Below are 13,527 nucleotides of genomic sequence, written 5' to 3' on the forward strand. Positions count from 1 at the left end.
AGAATCGCTTGAACTCGGGAGGCGGAGGTTGCAGTGAGCTGAGATCGTGCCATTGCCCTCCAGCCTGGGTGATAAGAGTGAAACTCCATCTCAAAATAAATAAATAAATATTTGTTGGACTAAACTATGACTGCTTTTGAAATTAGTATATGAAGTGTAAAGAAGTTACGAACTTGAGCATGCCAGTTTCTCCCTTATTTCTCCTTCAGCTAGTCTGCCTTACATTTCCCCATTTCCAGGCTAAAACCTAGCCATTTATCGATGTGGAGCCCAAGTTGGTGGTGGTTGTTTACTCCCACGGATAAATCAGTTAACACAACTATTGATCCCTTTCTGTGTGCAAGGCACTGTATGAGGCATTATGGAGAGAACTAAAGAAGTACAAATGTATATGTCCTGCAGAGCTCCTATCCCAGTCTCTGCAAATATTTCTCTGGCTGGATATAGCATACTGGTTCAGGACATGGAGTTTGGAGCCTGAATTCAAAGCCTGACGCTGCCATTTACTAACTGAGTGCCTTTGGGCAAGTTACTTAACCTCTCTGTACCTCAGTTTTCTTATCTGTAAAATGGGGATGATAGGATAACTGCCTCATATGGTCAATACAAAGTTAATATATGTAAAGAACTTAAAGAAGAGCCTGTATCACAATAAGCAGTATTAAAGAGTTTGCTCATTTTGTAGCCCAAGGGCTAAAGCAGACCTCTTATCTTAAAATATGCCAAGAACTGAACTGTGTAGTGCAGGATATCACCTATTTGTAATATTCAACATAGCTTTACAATAGAATATTTTGCAACCGACTACATGTGAAATTTCTGGACTTGGAAACCAAGCAGCACAAAACTATGTAATGAGCTTGGGCTTTGGAGTTATACAGACACAGGGATGTGATAAGAATTCAGGCTCCACCATTCACTGTGTGCCCATGAGCAAGTTACATAACATTTTTGAGCTTTGGTTTCCTCATCTGTAAATAGGGGAATAAGACATACTTCTTAAGGCTATTGCAAAGATAAAATAAGTAATACATTTGAAGCACTAGGCACAGAGCCTGCTACATAGTAAGTGCTCATTACGTGTTAGTTATTGTTGTTGTTGTTGTTTTTAGCCCAAGGTTGTTGTGAAAATTAAATGAGATAATATATACAAGGTATTTAGCTCAACGTCTGGCATATAGCAGTAACTGAATAGATGATCCTTCATCTTCATTCCTCCTGTTCCCTTTCAGTTTGAAAGACTTGACTAATATAATTTTGACCAATCAAACTTGCATTCAACGGAGTGTACAAGGCTGGTATAGCCAGCCAGTGAGTATCAGAATCTAAATGTTTATTAAGACAAAGAGCTGTCATGCAATAACCCAACCATACCATTATCAGTCTGCCATCCTTCCTGTTTCTCTAGGCAGCCTTTCCTGATGTCAACTCAACCAGTTAATCTCTCAGTCACTTGACATGTGGCTATATATATAGGCAAATATGTGTGCATGCATCCTGTGCTGCAAGCATTTACAGTCAAGTTTATCTGAACACACTGTATGGTTGATGTGAAATGCTGAAACTGTTCAAGTTTAGGTCCTCACAAAGCAAGGAATATAAAATATTTCCTTGGGAAATATTTATCCACAACAAAGAGATGTACAGTGCTTTCATGTACAGTGATTTACAGTTTTCCATGTGCTTTTACATGGATTATTACTTCATTTAATCCTTACAACAACCCCAGAGGTAGGTGTGGCATGAATTACCATTATTCTCTTTTGAGAAGAAGAAACTGAGCATCAAAGAAGCTTGTTGACCTTCTGGCCAGAAATCGCCCAGTTTGTAAGTGGTAAAAGAGGGCTTGAAACCAGGTTCTCTGACTCTGACTTCAAACACTCTCATACATCATCTATTTAATTTTTTGGAGCTAGGTATTTTATGCTTAGGATTCTAAATATTGCATAACCATTGGATGCCACATCACCCTTGTATTCAGTGTGAAAAATGGGACTTTTTTTAATAAATAGAGAAATGGAGGTGCCTACAATTACAAAATTGCACTAGAGAGATAGTGGTAGAACTGGGAAACTCTTAGTCTAATATTTTATCTTTTATTCATATGATAGAATACTAAGCTCAGTTGTATTACTAATACTGAAGCAAAATACAAACTTTCCTTTGTTTCTCTCTTTTCTATTTGTCTTTCTTTCCTCCCTCATCCCCTTCCTTCTTTTTTTTTTTTTTTTTTTTTTGAGACGGAGTCTCGCTCTGTCGCCCAGGCTGGAGTGCAGTGGCCGGATCTCAGCTCACTGCAAGCTCCGCCTCCCGGGTTCACGCCATTCTCCTGCCTCAGCCTCCCGAGTAGCTGGGACTACAGGCGCCCGCCACCTCGCCCGGCTAGTTTTTTGTATTTTTTAGTAGAGACGGGGTTTCACCGTGTTAGCCAGGATGGTCTCGATCTCCTGACCTCGTGATCCGCCCGTCTCGGCCTCCCAAAGTGCTGGGATTACAGGCTTGAGCCACCGCGCCCGGCCCCCTTCCTTCTTTCCTTGCTTCCTTCCTTCCTGTCTCCCTCCTCCCCTCCCTCTCTCTTTCTTTTCTCCCCTTCTATCCATTTTTTCTTCTTTTCTCTCTACGTTTCTCCTTTCTCTTTCTTTCTCGTTTCTCTCTCTTTCTCGTTTCTCTCTTCCTTCTTTCCTTTTCCTCCCACCTATGTCCTCTTCCTTCCTTTCCTTCTTTCTTTGGAAACATTTATTTTCCAAATAATTCTCACCGTTTTTGAGCTGGTGAATCCACCGCTTCCTTAGTTCTTCAGTTGGGGAGAAGACGTAGAGAGGCCCTTCATCATATACAACCTGGATCAATGAAAACACAGACTTCCGCGGTTAGGATTCAGAAAAAAAGGAGAACGACCTTCAAGGTACTAATCTTAGGGGACAATTTGTATATTCATTGTAGAAAACAAAGAAAGGCAGAATCTTCAGTCAGCAGTGGTGTTCAGGTTATGTGAACTATCTGAAGGATTCCTGAACTCTTCATATCTAAGGATGTGGCATTTGAAAGCTCTTAGAATTTTTCATCCTCTTAGGTCCCTCCTGACTTGTGTTTCAATTCATGCATAAACTTATTTTATAATGTCTCAGTCTGCCCTTGCTGGAGATAACATTTTTGTTTATCCAACAAAGGGTATTTTATCTTATTATTAAATTCTGACTTTGTATAGAAGAGAATTGAAGTGATAATCTATATAAATTGTCTTGATTAGTACATATAGGTTATTCACTTGGATAATATGGAGTAAAATTTTAATTCATGGCTAATTACCTCCACCTCCACTACCTAGTGGCTTCCCCTCACCAATATTAGCCAAAATAAATCAAATTTGGAACTACAAACCTACTTCAAAAAGGGCAAGTTATATAATAAGCAATATCATCAAGTCAAATAGTATTTTTTTAACCATGTACAGGCATCATGCTAGGTGTTATGAAGATGCACGAAATATATAAGATGTGGTTCCAACCCTCACAGAGTTTATAGACATCACATAATAAATTATAAAGTCAAATATAAATTAATTTAAAATTATCTGCTATTCAGCATTATTCACTAGTGCAGCCAAACAATGTCATTTTGTTGAAAGGCATTGGTAGTAAAAACTGTATCTGAAATACCCCTCTTTCAAAGGTTTTGTAACTTTGATATAGTCAGGGACATGAACAAGATCCTTTTACATTTTTCTTTTTGCTTGTTAGTCTTGCTGTGCTCATAAATCCATGACAGAAAGCCCCCTCCCCTGAGACTTTCCACTTCCTTTTCTGGCTTTCACTGTTGCACAGGCTGCTATATTCACGACATGTGGCCTACAGAGTTCTCAGGATGTAAGCAAGCCAAACTGAAGACCAAATTTGTAGTTCTTGCTCTCCTAAACAGATGCATATGTGGCACTTCAGCTCTTCCAGATTACAACAGAATTTAGGTTTATGCTAAGTCTAATAAGTCTTCCTCATACTGAACTTCCTAATACTACTCCCCTTTTCTGTCTTCAACCCACATGACCACCATTAGACAGATTATCAGAACCAGAAGGAAGTGAAATGCTCACTCAACAAGCAGAGCATCTTTCTCAATGCAGTTATCATAGACAAGACAGACTATGATAGAATTGGTCCTGCTATGTATTCTTTTTGAGGTATAGAGACTAAAAGAAACTATATTAGATTAGGTAAATAGAAAAGCAAACATTCTCAACCCATGCCGGTCTCATTTCTTGGTTCAGCATCCTTGTCCACCTCAACTTCTATTTACTGGATCCTCGTAGCCTTCCCTCTGCCCTGCACCCCACCACCCCTTCTAATTGTGTTACAGGGGCCTTTCAAGACTTGGTGAGAGAAAGTAACTCACCTGGAAGGGATAAGGGAATCTTTCAATGATTGAAATTTGCTCCATTTCACTGGACTCTTCACCTCTTCTCTGTAATGAAATAAGAAAAAAATGGTTATTGGTTGATGCATTACTCTTTTCTGAATTTCCTTAGGTACTGGAAGCCTTTTGCTGTGGCTTCAGAAGTTTCTCCTGCACAGACAAGGCTGATGCTTAGTGATTACTTTCTATAGGTCAATAGGGACACATATACAATAGGACCCAGCGCATACCCAGTCAAGAGAGACTCAGGTATTTCAAATCATTGGGAAAATGAAGGTTTCTAAAAAATTGTTGTTGGGACAAATATTTAACCACTAATGTTGTGGGGAGGAGAGGAGTTAGGTAGCTATGTTACACCATACACCAAAGAAAATTCCAGATGAATTCAAGAGCTTAATATAAAAAATAAAACCATGAATGACTGAGAGTAAATATAAGCGATTATTTATATAACTTTGTGGGAGGCAAGCTTTTTCTAATATAATGATAAAACTTAGAACTATTGAGAAAAAACTGAACTAATTTGATGACATAGACTTTAAATCCCTATATGGCAAAAAGCATCATAAACAAAATTGAAAGATAAAGGATAAACTGAAAAACATTTTCAGCATACATTACAGTTAAAGGATTAATATTCTTTTTTTTTTTTTTTTTTTTTTGAGAGGGAGTCTCGCGCTGTCGCCCAGGCTGGAGTGCAGTGGCCGGATCTCAGCTCACTGCAAGCTCCGCCTCCCGGGTTTGCGCCATTCTCCTGCCTCCGCCTCCCAAGTCGCTGGGACTACAGGCGCCCGCCACCTCGCCCGGCTATTTTTTTGTATTTTTTAGTAGAGACGGGGTTTCACTGTGTTAGCCAAGATGGTCTCGATCTCCTGACCTCGTGATCCGCCCGTCTCGGCCTCCCAAAGTGCTGGGATTACAGGCTTGAGCCACCGCGCCCGGCCTGGATTAATATTCTTATATCAAGATCTCTTTAAAAGTATTAGAAATGAGGTAAACATCGCAATGTAAAAATGGACCAAAAGGGCCGGGCGCAGTGGCTCAAGCCTGTAATCCCAGCACTTTGGGAGGCCGAGACGGGCGAATCACGAGGTCAGGAGATCGAGACCATCCTGGCTAACACGGTGAAACCCCGTCTCTACTAAAAAATACAAAAAACTAGCCGGGCGAGGTGGCAGGCGCCTGTAGTCCCAGCTACTTGGGAGGCTGAGGTAGGAGAATGGTGTAAACCCGGGAGGCGGAGCTTGCAGTGAGCAGAGATCCGGCCAGGGCGACAAAGCGAGACTCCGTCTCAAAAAAAAAAAAAAAAAAGGACCAAAAATTAATGGGCAATTCACAAATAAAATATAAATGAGCAGTAGACCAACTTTATGAATAAAAGAAATTGCAAAATAAGTTAGCAACAAAATGCTCTCTCTCTCTTTCTCTCTCTCTCTCTCTCTCTCTCTCTATATATATATATATATTTTTTTTTTTTTTTTGAGATGGAGTCTTGCTCTGTCGCCCAGCCTAGAGTGCAGTGGTGCGATCTCAGCTCACTGCAACCTTCATCTCCCGGGTTCAAGGAATTCTCCTGCCTCAGCCTCCCGAGTAACTGGGATTACAGGCTCGCACCACCATGCCCAGCTAATTTTTGTATTTTTAGTAGAGACGGAGTTTCACCATGTTGGTCAGGCTGGTCTCAAACTCCTGCTCATGATCCGCTTGCCTTGGCCTCCCAAAGTGCTGGGATTACAGGCGTAAACCACCGCGCCCTGCCTGAAATGCTATTTTTCTTGGCTGTCAAATTAACTAATATTTAAAATATCTAGTGTTGTGCCGGGCACAGTGGCTCACACTTGTAATCCCAGCACTTTGGGAAGCCCGAGGTGGGAGGATCACTTGAGGTCAGGAGTTAGAGATCAGCCTGGCCAACCTGGTGAAACCCCATCTCTACTAAAAATGCAAAAATTAGCCGGGTGTGGTGGTGGGTACCTGTAGTCCCAGCTACTCAGGAGGCTGGGACAAGAGAATCAATTGAACTGGAGGTGGAGGTTGCAGTGAGCGGAGATTGCACCACTGCCCTCCAGGCTGGGCGACAGGCGAGAATCCGTCTCAAATAATAATAATAATAATAACAACAACAACAACATAAAATATCAAGTGTTGGAAAAAATGTACAGAAACAGGTACTCTCATACATAGCTTGTAGGTGTGTATGAAATTCAATTCCACTTCTAGAAAATGAAATAAAAAGATAAAAATAACCAAAGTGCACAGATTTTCTTAAAGAGAAGAACAAAATTTTACTTCTAGGAAATTATCATAAGGAAAAGAATAAAAAAAGTACAGAAAGATGTATGCAAGATTGTTCTTCTCAACATGGTTTATACTATCAAGCACTTGTAGACAAACTGAATGTGTAATAATGGGAGATTAGTTAAACAAATTACAATACATCCATAATAGGGAATACCATGCAGTCATTAAAATCATGTTATTAGAGAGTATCTATTGTCATGAGGAACAGTTTCCCACGTATCGTTACATTGAAAAAGTAGGTTACAAAGCAAGATGTGTACTATGAGTCTATGTTTTAAATGTATAACATATATAAGTGTATCTGTATGTGTTCTTAGTGAAGAAAAACATCTGTTTTCCAGGTTTAGTAAGTCTAGGTACACCAATATGTTAATAGTTGTTTTAACTGGGTAACAGGATTATGCATCATTTTAATCTTTTTGTGTTTTTTATATATTCCAGAGTTTCTATAATAAATATGCAATTCTCTTGCGATCAAGAAAATACCAAAAATGGTCAGATACAGTGGGTGGCTCACTCCTGTAATCTCCGCACTTTGGGAGGCTGAGGCAGGCGGATCACTTGAAACCAGGAGTTTGAGACCAGTCTGGCCAACATAGTGAAACCCCGTCTCTACTAAAAAAATATGAAAAGTTAGCCAGGCATGGTGTTGCACACCTGTACTCCCAGCTACTTGGGAGGCTGAGGCATGAGAATTGCTTGAACTCAAGAGATGAAGGTTGCAGTGAGCCAAGATGGCACCAATGCACTCCAGCCTGGGTAACAGAGCGAGATTCTGTCTAAAAAAAGAAAAAGAAAGAAAAAAAGAAAATACTGAAATTGATATATATTTTTTAAAAGTGAACTCAAAAGTCAGTAGGTTTTATGCCTCTTGCTCTGGAAAGTGAGAGGAGAATGAATAGTAGGTATTAAAGAATATCATGTGACTCAGAGCCCTAGGATTCTGGCATTCAGACTTAACTCAAGCCTCTAAATCTGATCCTGGTAACTGAGGGAATAAAACCAATGATCTCTGATCAGTTCGAAAACTTGATATAGCATCATTTAAAAGTTTGTGTTAACAAATTTTCCAGGTTTAGTGAGATGTTCTGAATCGAAAGAAAGAAGCTAAGATTCTTTATAACCAATGTGGTAGAGTGAAGATTTTTTAAAGGAAATTTGACTGTGTTCCACGTTGCACAGCATCACCAGTCTATTTACAGAGAATTTAAATGTTGCAAATTTCTTCAAATCTGCTGTTCCCCGTCTCAGACATTGGTCTCTTCTTACCGGAATCTGTCTTTCAGGAGGAGGATTTTTTTCAGGAACCACTGTTTCAACGCAAGTGATCTTCTCAACGTCTATTGAACCCTTCTTACTGCCTCTTCTCTGAGGAATAGAATGAGGAAGAAAACGGAGAAAGATTAAGAGGTATTAAGCAACCAGATGATTAGATTTTGTTATCTAATCATTCAACGTAGTGAGGTGGCACGCACAGGCTACATCAGCACCTGTCATGTGGGGGAAGAAAAAAATATCCTTCCAGATCTATAAATCTAATCTTTGACTACCAAATGGAGGGCAAATACCATGGAAGAGTGAATGACTGTATGTGCCTTACTCATAGGAAGTAAGGAAGCAATTTCCAACTCTTCGATTTCATTCTCAATAATCATTTCATGAGTGCTCATCAATTCCAAGATTCCACGGTAATATTTTCCTTCTGGCTTCTTAGGACCTTTGACTTGCCGGCTTTAGCTAGTTACAGGCTAGGAAATACTTTGCTGAATTTGAAGGGACTTAGGTCCATTCTACCCCCCTCCTCCTACCAATGAAAATTTACCTCTTCCCCAAGAAAGATCTAAGGCCAAGTCCTTGACATCTTGAAACTCAGGTTTCATAGTCGAGAAACTTACCCCACGTTCAAAGTCATACTCATAGTAGGAGAGTTTGTGCACGGTCAAGAGAAACAGGCGCTTCTTGAAGTTTAGAGGTGATGTTTTCTTTTTCTGTTGGGATCGCTTCAGAAAGATGCTCTCCAGAATCACTGCAGCCATAGCTTCTTCTTTCTGGAGCTCACCTGTGTGCTGTTGATAATGAAAGTTCCTGAGGACCCAGGACATTAATCCTCATCCCTCTTGGTTCCCCCTCAGCCTAGCTACCTAGTTTCAAATGGAACAAAAATGTGCACAGCTCACAAAATAATTTCTTCCTACCACCCTCCTCCCACAGCCCCCAGCTCTGTCAGGTTTTAGGTATAATGGATGCACACTGAATTAGGGAGATTGGTTCGATGTTGTGAGCTCATATAAACTGGGTTCTTATATAAGGCAATGGAATGCTCTAGATGTTAAATGGCACACACCTGTGTGCTTAGTAAGGCGAAGAGGTAGCTTTACACTATTCACCTTTATATGATATGTGTAGAATCTGTGAAAAGCAAGTATCTGTGCAGCTGTTGATCTTGATATACCCAGAAGGGATAATGCAGGTGCCAGAACTCCACTGAGGCAAATATTGGACTTTCAGTTCCCAATTTCCTAGACAGTGAATGTAATTTTTCAAACATTGTCCCACTGGGGTCTGTAACCAAGGGAACTAATAAGGATATGGAGGCTGCACCTGCAGTTATGGACACACACTAACTGCTGCCCAACTGACTTTGCCCACACCCACTGACAGAGCTACAAAGGATAGAAGCTTTGTTCTAAAGTTGAAAACATATATATATATATATATATATATGTTTTTTTGGTGTGTGTGTGTGTGGGAGGGGGGTAGTTGTTGTTTTCTGACCTTTTCCCCATTTAGCTTAAATTAGTTCTTTTAGAGAGCATCAGGCAAAATTGATGCAACTAACTGTCTTACTGATATAAATGCCACCTCTGTTCATTTATGAAACGCAACTCATTTAGCCTCCCCAAACCTACAATACTCCAGAAGGATTCAATTTAGGTAACTGAAACACAGAAAGACAAATAAAATCCCCAAAGTCACCATTGGCTTTTTTATTCACACCAAGCAACACTTCATATCAGTTATTCACTTACAGTTTATGCACAATGTTATATTATTACTAATTCCGAACTTTCGTTGGAAAGATAAAGTGAAAACAAATGCTGTCATAAAAATAGAACACTAGGCCGGGCTTGGTGGCTCACATCTGTAATCCCAGCACTTTGGGAGGCCGAGGCTGGCGGATCACCTGTGAGGTCAGCAGTTCCAGACCAGTCTGGCCAATGTGGCAAAACCCCATCTCTACTAAAAATACAAAAATTAGCCGGGCGTAGTGGCGGGTGCCTGTAATCCCAGCTACTTGGGAGGCTGAGGCAGGAGAATCGCTTGAACCCGGGAGGCGGAGGTTGCAGTGAGCCGAGATTGTGCCATTATGCTCCAGTCTGGGCAACAAGAGCATAACTCCGTCTCAAAAAACAAAACCAAAAACAACAACAAAAAAACACTAAGTAAGTAATGAAAAAACCACCAGACCTCCACTCAAGTTTTATTAGAGGTAGGGATTTTTCCTATGGCGGGGTGGGGGGTGGGAATTTTTTTTTTTTTTTCAGTAACTCCTTATGCTTTTGGTGGCACCGTGCAAGAAGAATGAATAAAGTCAGCAGTTGTTTTTTTTTTTTTCTACTTTTTAAGCAGATTATTGCTCACACTAGGAAAGCAAGGGAGTGAATTTTATGAAAGCCTGGGGGCTATCCACACTGTTATTCTGCTCTTTCCTGTGGTGTAGGAGGTTCTATTCTCATGCTGGGGAGACGAAAATAGGTCAAAGGAACACCAGGGGTGTTCTGGACGATCGCTTTGCCACTTATCTACCATGTGTATGCCACCATCTTCTGGAGGTGGATTGATTCAATATTTTGTAAATTAGATTTTGAGAAACATTGGGCAAGAGTGCAAACCTTTCCCTCCACTCTGCCACACAACCTGACTCCCTGGTTTAAATGGTCTCTCACTGGAGTGACAAATTGATGAGTTTACAATCAGCCCTTTCCAACACTCAGTTTTAGCTCTAACCTCAAAGAGGTTCATTTTAACATTACAATTATGCATTTACTCAGGAGTAGTGGTAACCAAATAATACTACTCTATTCTCTGGAACTACCAACTCATTGAGATCCCTGTAATCATACCACAATCGTTCTAGTGGCAAATTATAATTAAGTACCTCTTCACAATCAAAGACTCAAATTACAGGATAAAAAATAAAACCCTAAACAAATTGAGTACCATGACCAGTAAATGGGGGTCAGAAGCATCCCAACAAACCACGTCTGGTGTACTTCTCTTAGTTGAATAGATCGCAGGCAGCATTTTACCTTTAGTTTTGTTGCAGGCTCTTAGTGGATACATTCCCTGCTTAGATCCACCATCTGTTTCATTCTTGGCCCCTGCTCTTACTTCCTATAAGACAGGTCCTTCTGGAAGCTGCCTCTACTCTTTTTCTGTTTTAGAATAAATCCAGTTTGTACAAGAGGAAGTCTTCCTCTCTCTCAAGTATCTGTATTGGGGCAGGGTTTGGTGCTGGTCTGACTATGAGGAAGTAAGCAAGTCTTTCACTAGCCATCGCCCCTCTGAGCAAAAGGTGAAATGGCCTCCACCTCTAGATCATTGAGCTAGAGGTCTACCAGAATTGCCATGATTTGGTATCACGTTCTTTGACTGCTTTTCTCCTATTTTTTGTGATCTAGTCCAGACTCACACAGCCTGAAAATGTGGTAGCTCTTCCTTAGGCACCACTTGATCCATCACTCAGCTATGTGAAAGGAAATGGATCCATCTTTGAGTCTCCAGAAGGTTGATGTGTAACACACAGCTATGAGTTAAAAAGTAGTTAGAGGGTAAAGTTTCTGTGGGTACTTATTGTTAAAGGCCTCTTTTTTTTTTTTTTTTTTTTTTGAGATGGAGTATTGCTTTGTTGCCCAGTCTGGAGCACAGTGGCGCAATCTTGGCTCACTGCAACCTCCACCTCCTGGGTTCAAGCAATTCTCCTGCCTCAGCCTCCCAAGTGCCACCATGCTTGACTAATTTTTGTATTTTTAGTAGAGGTAGGGTTTCCCCATGTTGGCCAGGCTGGTCTTGAACTCCTGACCTCAGGTGACCTGCCCACCTTGGCCTCCCAAAGTGCCGGAATTACAGGTATGAGCCACCGTGCCTGGCCAGTAAAGGCCCCATTTTTTTAAAAAAACAATTTCAGTAGCCTACAGAGTCAGTTTGACCACAAAATATGCACAATGATGGCCGACCCTGAGCTCCACTCGGGGTGAAGGGTGGAAATGGAAGTGACATGAGTGTCTCAAACACACACACACACACACACACACACACACACACACACCACTGTTGTTCATAGAAAGAAATGGGGGAGGAGAAATAATAGACCCACAGCTCTTCATTTAAAATATAAAGTTCCAGTGTTATAATGTTCTCTTTATTAAACTATAAATGCAAGGATTTTTACATGGCCACCTTTTGCAGCCTCCTAGCTCCCTATGGAGCAGCAGAATTCAGAAAGACGAAGCTTATTAACAAGAGTTCAGCCATCATACAAACTGCACTGTGCCAAAGAATTAATAGAAATAGCACTTGCAGAATCAGTAAACTAAGCCATCTTGGGCTCTTATCTTTGCTCGTAAGATAAAGTACTATTAAGAATAATAAGGCCAGGTGTGGTGGCTCACGCCCGTAATCCCAGCACTTTGGGAGGCCAAGGCTGGCGGATCACTTGAGGTCAGGAGTTAGAGACCAGCCTGGCCAACATTGTGAAATCCCGTCTCTACTAAAAATACAAAAAATTAGCTGGGCATGGTGACAGGCACCTGTAATCCCAGCAACTTGGGAGGCTGAGGCAGGAAAATCGCTTGAACCCAGGAGGCGGAGGTTGCAGTGAGCCAAGATCGTGACACTGCACTCCAGCCTGGAGTCTCAAAAAAAAAGAAGAAGAAGAAGAATACCAGAGCAAAATTCAGAAAACTACACAGCCAGCCTATGATTGGGAAGAGTCTATGAGATATGACTTAAAATAACCAGTCAACTGTACTTCAAATAACTACTTAGCCAAAATATCCAAGAAGTAGTGTTTTCTCTTGATCTCTCCTTGAAACTACTACTCATTTGGTTAGGAAGATTCTGGCCATTCCCTGTCTTTCCTTAGGGGGATGGAATGGAACTTCTGTTCCTTTCGGTGACTTCTACCTGTCAGGTATTTTACAGGTATTATTTCATTTATTCCTCACAACAAACAGATGAGGAAACTGACACTCACAGAGGTTATGTGACTTGTCCAACCTCATCCATCTATAGCTCTTGGTATATCATCTATAGCCCTTGCTCTTTTTGTGGTGTTTCATTGCCTACTGGAGGGATTTTTGTTTGTTTATTTGTTTTTTGGTCTTTGATGAGGTTGATGCTATCTGCCTTGGGGCTATCATCAAAGAGCAGTTGGGACAAACTCCTCTCCATTTTCTAGGAATGTTCAGCAAGAGAGGAAATGGTGGTAAATACAGGAGATAAGAGAGTATTTAAGATCCTAAGCTCTTTCCTCTGCAGTATTCCTCCAGGCTGGTAAGGATGATCTGTCCCTGTTAACTGTCAATTATATTTTTTTCCACATGAGAACTCTTCTTAGTCTTTCCAGGTTTTCTTACATTTTCTCTCTTTAAATCATGCCCAAGGAGATTCTGTCTAACTAGTGAATTTCTAGAGTCGCTTGTTTCCTTTCCTGGATGTTTCATTGTTGATGGAATGAAAGCACAGTGTTTAGGTGGAACATCCACCCTTCTCTGTCCCTAGGGTTCTTATTGCTTACTGTGAGTATAAAACTTT

General features: G+C 40.8%; 1 protein-coding gene across 4 annotated transcripts in view; it reads right to left on the minus strand.

Moving 5' to 3' along the window:
- BTK (Bruton tyrosine kinase) overlaps nucleotides 1-13,527 on the minus strand; it is a 42,381-nt gene that overhangs the window by 18,096 nt on the left and 10,758 nt on the right. For 3 of the 4 annotated variants that reach the window (XM_077989186.1, XM_015127815.3, XM_028842018.2), the window contains exons 2-5: nucleotides 8,607-8,777; nucleotides 7,981-8,079; nucleotides 4,390-4,458; nucleotides 2,759-2,840 (exon numbers count right to left, since the gene is read on the minus strand). In XM_077989186.1, the coding sequence (XP_077845312.1) occupies nucleotides 2,759-2,840; nucleotides 4,390-4,458; nucleotides 7,981-8,079; nucleotides 8,607-8,747 (391 nt within the window). In that variant the 5' untranslated portion in view covers nucleotides 8,748-8,777. Of the gene's footprint in view, nucleotides 1-2,758; nucleotides 2,841-4,389; nucleotides 4,459-7,980; nucleotides 8,080-8,606; nucleotides 8,778-11,804; nucleotides 11,819-13,527 lie in introns of all 4 variants that reach the window. The other variant, XM_077989185.1, reaches the window with a different exon arrangement.

This window comes from Macaca mulatta, chromosome X, assembly GCF_049350105.2.
Source record: "Macaca mulatta isolate MMU2019108-1 chromosome X, T2T-MMU8v2.0, whole genome shotgun sequence".
NCBI lineage: Eukaryota > Metazoa > Chordata > Mammalia > Primates > Cercopithecidae > Macaca > Macaca mulatta.